General features: G+C 31.6%; 1 protein-coding gene across 1 annotated transcript; it reads left to right on the top strand.

The window, feature by feature from the left end:
• LOC110798124 (bidirectional sugar transporter SWEET7b-like) lies at positions 1–2,443 on the top strand. Its single transcript, XM_022003274.2, has 6 exons — positions 1–248; positions 1,086–1,122; positions 1,324–1,540; positions 1,643–1,804; positions 1,913–2,032; positions 2,118–2,443. The coding sequence occupies exons 1-6, from the start codon at positions 206–208 to the stop codon at positions 2,250–2,252; spliced, it is 714 nt and encodes a 237-aa protein (XP_021858966.1). The 5' UTR covers positions 1–205; the 3' UTR covers positions 2,253–2,443.
• The last annotated feature ends 8,537 nt before the right edge of the window (positions 2,444–10,980 follow it).

The raw sequence follows: 10,980 nt of genomic DNA on the forward strand, positions 1-10,980 counted from the left end.
ATGAAGGAAATAATCATAATTATTATCCGATAATCGTAATTAGAGGTTAAGACTAGTCTTTCTCTTGAGTCTTTGCTTCTCTTATAAATTCAACCCATTTTCTTCCGTTTTCTCTCACCTTTCAACTCTGCATTCATCTCTCTCTGTTCTCTCTCTCTACTTTCTCTCTCCTATTTTTTCTGTTTGATTGTTGAAGCAAGCAACAATGGTGAATCCAGATACTATTCGAACTGCTCTTGGAATTGTTGGTATGGTTTTCTCAAGTTTAATTTCTTCTCACTAATTAGTGTAGTTATCGTCGGAATTCTTCTACTAATTTACATGCAGATAATTTTGATTACTTTATGAATATTGCAGTGCATGTTACTCTTTGCTGATCACGTTGAATTTGTTTGTAATTTGGTTAAATTTGTTTGGATTTGCTTCGTTGCTCAATAATTTTGACGATTCATCGATTTGATTTTGTTCTCAATTTCTTGTTAATATTCAGTGAATATTTGTTTAACTCGATAAAATTTAATTGCTACATTTTCCCCTAATTTTCAACAAATTCAAGAATTTTAATCCGAAAAGGAAAATTAACACTGGTAGATTATTTCTTAATTGCTTGCATGAATTATTTGTGATTATCGATATGGTGAAACAAATTGAAAAGTATGAATTAATTTGCAAAATAAGCTTGATTAATCTAGGTTAAAATTGAGTTTGTTCATTAATTTCGATTAAAATTCAAGAAGTGTAAATCGGAAAAATATAATTGGATTAATTTTGTAATTACTGTTAATTATTGGTAATGATTGAGAAGAGAAGTGAAAGTTGTGGAGGTAGTTGTGATTAAAACGGCGGGACAGAAATATCGGCGAAATATTTGGTTGTTTTATTAGTAATTCTGTTATTCAATTTTGTAGTTTAGCCAAAAGAATGCATGTAGTAGTACTGTGGAGTACTGATAGTGCAAATTTGAGTTTTCTTTCTTAATCACGAGTTTTGTGCTTTGTTATGCGTCACGCTTTTAGTGTTTTCTTTAATCACAGTTAATTAGTGCTAATATCTAACTTAATTTTGTTGATTACTTTTTTTTGCAGGAAATGTTACTTCCTTCGCCCTGTTTCTCTCTCCTGCGTATGTATTTTTTAAATTACTTTCCTCTTACATTAAATTATTGAAATTATAGGGGAAAATATTTAAATTGATGTGTTCAATAGTTCAATTGTGATATGTTAGTTCTAATTGGACTGTCTTGATCTTGTACTACCTCCGTTCCATATAATAATATTATAGTGTACGATTTTGATTGTTACATAATTGTTATGTACACAACAGGAGTATGATCTGGAGGATATTCAAGAACAAATCAGTGGAGGAATTCAAGTTTCACCCGATTGTTGCTGGTATAATGAACTGCATCATGTGGGTGTTCTACTCGATGCCGTTTGTGCATCCTCACAGCATTCTTGTTACGACCATCAACAGTATTGGTCTTTTGATGTACATAGGCTTCAACTTGGTATTCTTGAGATACGCTGACGGCAAGACAAGGGTAAGAACTAAGAAGAGAATGCATGATTTCTATTTCTTTGCTGGATTTGTCAATAAGTTTTGTCAATATAATATTGACTGATTTCTGTTTGTTGCAATTCAGAAATCAATGGGGCTTTACTATCTCGCCGAATTGGTGTTTCTGGCTGCCTTAGCCTGTGTCACCCTCCTAGTATTCCACAACGTTACTGCAAGGTCTAACTTTGTTGGGATCTTTTGTGACATCTTTAGCATCATACTCTATGGTTCACCTCTCACTGTTATGGTATAAATATCCTACTTTTTACTTTGTATTAGTTGATGTATTTTACATTGTTAATTCAATTCATATACAAGTTGTGTGCTGAATTATGAAAATTGTTTGCCACAACAGTACAAGGTCATCAAAACAAAGAGTGTAGAATACATGCCACTATCACTTTCCCTTGCTGGTTTAGCTAATGGAGTCGTATGGAGTGCATATGCCTTGATCAGATTTGATATCTACATTCTGGTAATTGATTTGATCTACTCTCAATATCTTTTTATGCTTGTTATTGTATTCTTATATCCTAACATTATGTATCTGTTGCGCGCAGCTTGGCAATGGCATTGGAGCCATACTCGCCATAATGCAGGTGATCTTGTATGCTTGCTACTATAGCACTACACCAAAGAAAGAGAAGGATGCACCAAAGAAAGGTCAAGTGCAGATGACTGGTGCTGAAGTCTAAAGATGATACTCCAATTACTCAATTAGGCTAGCTCAGCTCACTGGTCACTGCGATCTGTTATGTTTAGCTAGCTTGTTATATTTTTTTTAGCTTGTAGGTAATGATTTTGGTTAGATTAATAGCGGGATAGTATTTTCTGAGTTGTGAATTCTCTAAGGATATCTTTATGGCAATTTAATTTTTTTTTTTTTTTTTGAACTAAAATTAATTTATTAATAAAAAGTCATACGACATCTACAAAAGAAATCTGAATCTATCAAATACATAACAAACCGAATCAAATAAAACTCGTTTTCAGCAAAACTACGATCATTGTGCATCGAACATCTTGTATACCCTCTAATACATCGTTGTTTGATACAACCTTCAACGAGGGGGTCTTTTGATCTGTTGTAATTTTGATATTGAATTAAATCAGATTCAATTGTTTGTAGATGTACATTTGTTGCGACACCGCACAAATCTTCATCGTTGAATCAATTTCTCCTACGAAATTAAATAATATTCTCCCTCGTACACCAGAAATTTAGGATCCTCTAACCTAAGAAAATTCTACCTAAAAGGAGAAGAAAAACCCTATCTTTCGAGGGAGAACAATTCGAAGTATTATTAAAACCCTAAAAATCAAAGAAAATTAAAAAACAACAAAATAAAAAGATCGGGGCTTTCCACCGATAAAATCGATGGAAGCCCCTTCGAAATTCACTAATGGAGGCTAGGGTTTGAGAGAGGGAGAGGAGGGAGAGTGGCAATTTAATTACTTTAGTTTGATTTATTGTTAGTTGATTTTGGTCCTACTTCATTCAAAGAGTGGAAATTCTATACATCCATACATCCTTTTTACTAATATCTTAAGTTCTTAACAATAAATTTGTCTTTTAAGTTCAGCTACTAATATCTTAATGTTATTGGTTGATCAAATAACCTACTATCATAACTTGAATTTTCATCTTCTTTTGATAATTCTAGTTGGGGCGAAGAAGATTCAAGGACATGAAACCTTGGATTTTGGATATATGTAGTATTCCGTAACATCCAACATGTTTTGGCCCAACATGTTTTGGCCTTAGGCAAGGCACATATTGAGGAGCAGCAACAGTTTTCTACCAAGAACAACTGTCTTGGAAAAATCTCCAACCCAATGTTTATTAAACATACTCCATACTTTATTTTAGATAGAACCTAACCAATTTTAAATTGATGGAAACAATTTTTGTCATTATGGCTAAAATGATTTGCACTTTGGTTTAATTAAGTAGTCACTTTACCTTAGTATATTTGAGCTTGGATTAATGTTTAAGTGATGAAAGACCGTAATGATACAATTACAACAACAACAAAAAAAAATACCACATTCTCCATTAAATAGGTGGGTTTGGGAGTTTGTGTGTAATTGAGGAGCACGCAAGTCCAAAAAATCGAGCTGCATAAGTTCAAGTCGTCATGCAACTTCCAAAATATTACTCTTGATTGAGCTTGTTGGTAATTTATTGGTGATTCATAACTTTAGGAGACTTTGGAGTAAAGATGGAGGTGGGCAATGTCGGGCCATACGTCATCACAGCCCGCGTACTCTGGGTCTAAATCGGCTCAGGTCAAGCCCACTTGTTTTGTGTCGAACAGGTGGGCTTGACGTGGGTTTGTAAAAAATGGTATGAAATACGTGTGCATAGGATGATTACTACTGCATAAAATCACAATTTTTCAAAAGGGTGGCACATGTAATAAAAATTTCTTTATCACCTGTTTTGTGTTGGATTCGATTAAATATAAATTTTCTAAATATCATTTTTTTTTATAAGTTTAACTAATGCGAAATTAAAAATATTAATAGTCAAAGTAGTGTATTGGAGACCGCGCATAATGGAAAAGTGAGGAACATTATGGAACGAAGGGAGTACTTAACAAGAGTTTTCTAATATTATGATCTATTATTTTGACCTTAAATAATCATGATTCCAAAAAAAAATTAGAATAACCAAATATAATTAAGATTGTATAATATCTTATACGTAAAGTAACATTTGAAAAATATATTCGTCCTAAAAAATACAACTATTAAATGTGATATTTTTGTATAACATTGAATCATTATACATAGCTTACGAGAAGAAAAAATTAATGTAACCTATATATTTCGGAGTATTTAACTACATACTTCGTATTAAACAAGCAAGTTCGTTGCACGCACAACTAACACATCGTGTTCTTTATTTTATTTTCAAAAAATCTTTCAAATTTTTTGAAAAAAATAAAGTACTACTTCGTACTCCATATCTTATAATATTATAAAATGACTTAAATAATGAATTAAGATTCTATTGATAATATATTCATTTCTAAATTATCTCACTTCTATAAATTATTAATTATACTTTATACTAAATAATATATATTGATAAATGTTTCATGAAAAATATCTTTTGATATTTCTAAATAAATAATATATTTTGTATATATTCTTTCAAAAAAAATCATTTTCTAAAGTAACATATGAGTATGGACGGTAATAAAAAAGAATTTTAATATTACAAGATTGATAGCATTTTGAACATATTTAAATATGCAGTTTCACAAATAATAATATTGGTGAAATTAAAATATGAATATTACTAAATTATACTTATAACATTATCGTCTCAATAATTCTTTTAAGAAAATGTATAAAATGAAATAAATCTTATCAAGTATATAAAATTGGTATGTGCTTCCTCAAATACTATGAAAAATATGACCAAAATCAAATTCTATAATTGGTGGACTATGGTTTATAGTCATATATGTATTATAGTCATGAATCCACATTTAGTTTGGGACGTCAGTATTTTTGAAAAGGGCCAACAATTATATTATTGCTTATTTTATTTCCACTTCTAAAACCTAGGGTCCCACGCTATCTCTCATTCAATTATAAAAAAATCACTATCAATCTACCTAATTTCTCAATAAAATATTATTTGATAACCACACTTCAAAAATTATACTAAAATTATGTGTCATGATAAGTGAACACTTTAAACTGGGACGGATGGAGTAGTTTAAGAATTATTTTTAAATAATAAATTAATGTCAATAATATATGCTCAAAAGTAAGGGTTAGTATAATTAAAGGTAGTGTTTAAGATGAAGCATTGATCATATTTGATATAAAATTACTTAAATAACACTTTGTATTAAGGATTTGTTAAGTTATTGTTAATAATATTTTTAAACAGTAGAATAATAAGCTAATGTAACGAATGCAATATCACTTATGTATAAGATTTTGTACAAAATTAACACTTTGATACATAAATTGTGTGTCTCGCCTTGGTGGATTATGGGGATAAAAATGTATATATCAAGTGATGGTGAATTTTAGGGGGTGTTTTGTTCTATTCACCTGATTTTCACTTATGTTTTATGAACTTACCTTATCTGAACTTATTAGAACTTATCAAACCTTATTTTAGTTATAAATAACTGGTTAACCGTCAACCCTTATTTTTTTCAGAACTTATCTTATCTGAAATTATCTAAACTTATGTGAACTTATCCAGACTTATTTTTTAAAATAAATGGAATAAGGTGAACAAAACAGTGCCTTAGACTGGAACCTCCAGGCTAGGTTATCTTTCATCTAATTGATTATGAATATATCTACATCTTTTCACTACTATCTTGTATATTATATATTCTATTTACTCAATCACTCGAATCAGACAACCGGGTTAAATCATAGAAAAGAACAGTGTTTTAAAATTCAAAACTCTCCTACCAAACAAACTAAATTTTTTGGATCTAGGGGTAAATTTGAGGTGGGTGTGGATATCTGAGTGGTAAAGGAACAGAGATGAATTTTCCTTTGTACCTCGCAAGGCGGTGATTGGGGTTAGGATGGTGATGAGCACCATATACTATCGTGGGTAGCGGGGATGAGATGACATTTTTATAAGTATAATGGAAATGGAGGGACCATCTTCAGCACGCGCCCCACTTCAGAGTCATCTCTACCTGGATAAAGTAAATGGTGTGGGTAGGTGTTAATTGATAGGGGGTAGATGGTATATCGAGTAGTAGATGGTATGATTATCAAAGTAAAGGTCGATGAAAATAACTTTAAGTTTGATATGGTGATGAATTGGGGTTAAAATAATCTTTCTGTGGAATAGGGGGGTCTCCCAGAAATTTGCTTCAAGCGTGATGGATTTGGATTTTAATTAGATGAATATCTATAAGATATATTTAGTAGATTTCATGCAAAATAAATTTTGGATCATAAACTGTGCTTCGCACGAGTACTATACTAATTACAATATACTAAAACAGACACTAAAAATAACACGTGTCATTTCCTCGTGCAAAATTTTCCCGGTAACTTTTGTGTAAGACCGCCTTACAGGCTAGACCACTTTGATTGCTTAACTAATTGGTTCCATTTCTTAACTAATTAGTTTTAGTTCTTAACTTATTAGTTTCATTGTTTAACTAATTGGTTCCAGTGTTTAACTAATTAGTTCCACTGTTTAACTAATTCATTTCTTTCTTTAACTTATATGACACCAAGGTGGTCTTTTGTGTAAGACCGCCTTACATAAAAGTTTGTAAAATTTTCCCTCCAAAAAATATTTCTTAAAAAATCTCTTCCCTATTTTAATTTATTTTATTTTCTACGTAGCATCTTTTTTATTAACTGTTTATATATGGAAAAATCAATGTTTGAATATATATTTTATGGAAATAATTATATGCCACATAATACTTTGCTAAAAAAAAATTGGTAATGTTTTAGCCAAATCATTATACTAATAACGGAAATATATTTACTCCGTATTTAATATTTTGATCGAATATATTAGTATATCGAATATTTTGGTCAAAACAGCTTATCAAACATTTAAAATATGTAATACTTAGTAGGACGAAAACTGTATAAGATGATTAAATGAGTATGTTCAAGATTTTTGAATGATACAATATTTTTAGGTAGAGAAATATTGCAGTGATAGACTATTAAAACTGGTCAAATAATTTAAGAATACCCGTGCATGCATGGGACATAATCTAGTTCTTCTATATAATAGAGATTTAGCCCTAGGGTTTCAAGTTTCAACAGGATCGGATGGAATAAGTCACAAAGACCCCGTCACCTCTCTAGTATCAAATGACAAGTATGTAGTATTGGATCAGACCATAGCATTACAAACACATATCAAAACCTAAACCCTAGAAGAGAGGAATCAAGAGAGTTACGAGACTGTAATCCCAAAAACATCAATAAAATTATGTATTTCTTATTCTTTTCTCCTTAAATTTATTTTACAGGTTTCAATTTTTATGGTTTACACATTAATACGTGTAATCCCCCGTAAATTTATAAATTTTATTAATATATTTTAACGTATATTATTTATATTTAAATAGAATTTATGAATTTTAGTAATAAATATATAATTAACGTATATTTATTTTATTTTAAGTACGTTCTAAATATTTAACGATTTTTGAACTTGATTATATTTATATATTTAATCTATATTTAATTTTATTTAAATATATTCTAAATATTTTAACGTTTGTGCAATCAAGAATAATTTTAGAATTTTATGTTGAAAAGAATTTGAATTACGAAAATCGATTGAATTTAGAAAACGATCCTATTCAATTTTGAATTCGAATCATAAAAGCCAAATCCTATTTCTAGTCCATTTTGCAAAGCCCAAACCATAAACCCAAACAAATCCTACATTCCCTTACTCTACCTCACGTAAAAAAAAAAGAAAAAAAAAGAAAAGAGAAACCCTCATCCTCCCTTGCAATCACGTGAAACCCCAAGACCTCCATTCTCTCCTTCTGCCGTCGTTGCTCCCCTCCACGCCGCTGTCCCCGCCGTTGCCCAGCCGTCGCGCCGCCGGTAAGCCGGTCTCTCCTTCTCCTTCTTTCTCTCTTTCAACTCTTTGGTTACAAGTTTCTTGCACACCCCCTTAACCGTTGTTGCTTGTTTCTATTGCCGCCCAGCACACCACCGTGCTCGCCGCCAGCAACCGTCGAGATCCCTTGCCGTCGTCTGACCTCTGGACCGCACGGTAGTCTTCGTCTTCCTCTCTTTTCTTTTTCATTCTCTTTATTTCTCTCGTGTCCTCCTCTCCTTAATTGTTTCTGTTTCGCACAGCCACCATTCGTGCAGCCACTTCACCCTGCGACCATCAGTGTGCCGCCGTCCTCAGCTCACCGCCGTTCCGCCGCTGCCGCGCCTGTGCTCCGCCGGCAGTCCCTCTCTCTTTCTCCTTTTGGTTATTTCTTGAATCCTAAGTTATTTAAATGTTTTAATTAATTTAATTAATTTGAATTTATGTTTCTTGAATTAAATATATGATTTTTATGATTAAGTTATGAAATTTCAGATTATATGTTGTTGAAATTAATTTAATTATTTTCAGATTTATTAACTATGTTTAAGTTAGGGTTTTAATGAAGTTTTATTAATTTAATTCATGCTCCTTGAATATAGATTATAAGTTATTATGATTAGATTATATTTTCAGATTATATACTATGTTTAAATATAAAATTTAATTTTCAGATTATGTAATTGAATTGAAATAAGGAATTTAATTATTAAAGCATGGATTTTTAAGGTTTTAATATTCTAAAATCATGGTAGAATGATTATAAGTTATTAAAGTTATTATTTTTATGATTTTAAGTATGTTGGATATATTTTAGATTAGTTTGAAATTATTTTATATTGCTGGAAATTTTAAAAGGGATGTTTTATTGGAGTTTAGAACGTTTTGGGATCATTAGTTTAATAGTTAATATGCTTGGAGGTTATTTAGTTAAGTTTCGATATTTAGGATGGTTCAAAATATGTTTAGGGTGTATTTAGAGTACTTTAGTATTGCTGTAAATTGTTGGATATTGATTGGGGAATTTTATTGGTTGTTTTTAGGCGGAGAATTCTTTGTAGGCGACTTTTGAATTCGTTAAAGTGGCCTATCAGTTTGTTTACACAAGGTACGTACATACCGTGTGCTTGGATGTGTGTTGTATTGAGAATATGATGAATATATTTATGAACTTGTTTATGTTGGAATTTCATGTTCAATGTCGTTGAATTAATGCGTTGAGCATAGAACTTTATTTATAAGAATTGAATCATGTTAGCATGGAATATAGATGCAAGCATGTTGGTTTTGTGGAACTTTATATTATTTAATATTGGTTTAGATCTTTATTGATCGTTGTTCCTCTTTAGATTTTCACTACTTTATAAGGGCCGAAGACCTTGTTTGGTAGTTGAACCTTATACCTAATAAAGGTTTTTAAATATGGATAAAGGAAGGATTAAAATAGTTGGAATTGGCTCTTGGTTGAATGTTGTGATCACTGGTTTAATTCAAAGATAAAAGAAGTTGTGTTTACTTGTTGAATATAATATTTATGTTTGATGAGTCATAACCAAGTATTAAAAGTTAAGTCATGTAAAGTGAAAATGAGTAGCAATAGCTTTAGACTGTGCACGTCTAAAGTGACGGACAATCAGGAGTTGGGGTCATGGGTAGCCTATGGCTTTTTCTGGGGCCGGATTGATCACCGGTTCTATTTTTATTTAAAAAGTCCCTCGATATCGCAGGTCATTGGGGTTTACGGAGTCGCGCCCGTACCTCGTCTTCCTTAGTGAAGAAGAAGAAGTTTCTAGTAGACAACTCAGTCCATTGACTATTTCAATTAAAATAATGTTAATGATACAAAGGTCTAGTTCAGTCAAATATAGTCTTCAAGTCAATATATCTTGATTATCCTTGCTTATGTTTTATTTAGTACCATGTTAGGATTGTTCGTTTAATAGAATCATGTTAGGATTATTATTGATTTAGTATGTAGTACTCAGCTTTGCTGATTACGTGCTTTTGCTTGTGCATGTTGATCATGGCTATGCCTTATTGATCCTGTGATGACTCAATCTTTGGTGAGCAGTCTCTAAGAATCATATCGATAAGCATTGTCCATCTGCAGGTTTGAAGATGTTGCATCATTGGGATCGGGAGTAGAGAACTTGTATTTAGTTTCGTTTTGCTAAGTAACTTGGTTTGTTAATTTAGACTTTAAACTTATCGTACTATTTATATTCCCTTATTTTCGTTGGTTGGTTTTTGGGATTAAACCTGTAATCGATTATTTATAAACCTAAAGTTAGTTTTATTTTTTCCGCTGCAAAATTCTGAATAAGCCGTTACGTTTTCACACGGGCGATAATGCCTTGATAATTCTCTACGTTTTATGTAAATAGGTTATTTTAGAAAAGAGAGAATTGTCGGGGTGTTACAATACGAGACATGTGAGACATGACCAACGAGCCGATCTTTGTCATTAAACTTGCCACATCATTAAGAACAGGGGATAACTCATGGAAATAATGCTGATCAAGTGATCAATAGTGTTGATCTTGAGCATAGTCATGAGAGACAACGCATCAGTTTTCAACTCGAATTTATCAATCTTGACATCCACAACCATCGTTAAACCTTGTCGGGTTGCATACGCCAATGGAGTGATTGCAGTAAACTTGCTTCAAAATCCTACAAACCGATCTTCTAAAAACTCCACCAGTCCACCACTAGTCCACTGCCAGCATAATTGGAAATCCATGTAAAAGGAGTTAAATACAGATCGAAAAAGACTTTCACATTTGCAACTCAAAAATCGTGATATTTCTTGTTTTCCAAATATGCCTAATAGCCACTAA

This window comes from Spinacia oleracea, chromosome 2 (assembly GCF_020520425.1).
Source record: "Spinacia oleracea cultivar Varoflay chromosome 2, BTI_SOV_V1, whole genome shotgun sequence".
Taxonomy (NCBI): domain Eukaryota; kingdom Viridiplantae; phylum Streptophyta; class Magnoliopsida; order Caryophyllales; family Amaranthaceae; genus Spinacia; species Spinacia oleracea.

Bases quoted from the DNA above. Each gene is read 5' to 3' on its own strand.
- LOC110798124 (XM_022003274.2), top strand. From the start codon at position 206: ATGGTGAATCCAGATACTATTCGAACTGCTCTTGGAATTGTTG. The intron at 1,123-1,323 runs GTATGTATTTTT...TGTACACAACAG, and splicing joins GCCCTGTTTCTCTCTCCTGC to GAGTATGATCTGGAGGATAT. The intron at 1,805-1,912 runs GTATAAATATCC...TTGCCACAACAG, and splicing joins GTTCACCTCTCACTGTTATG to TACAAGGTCATCAAAACAAA.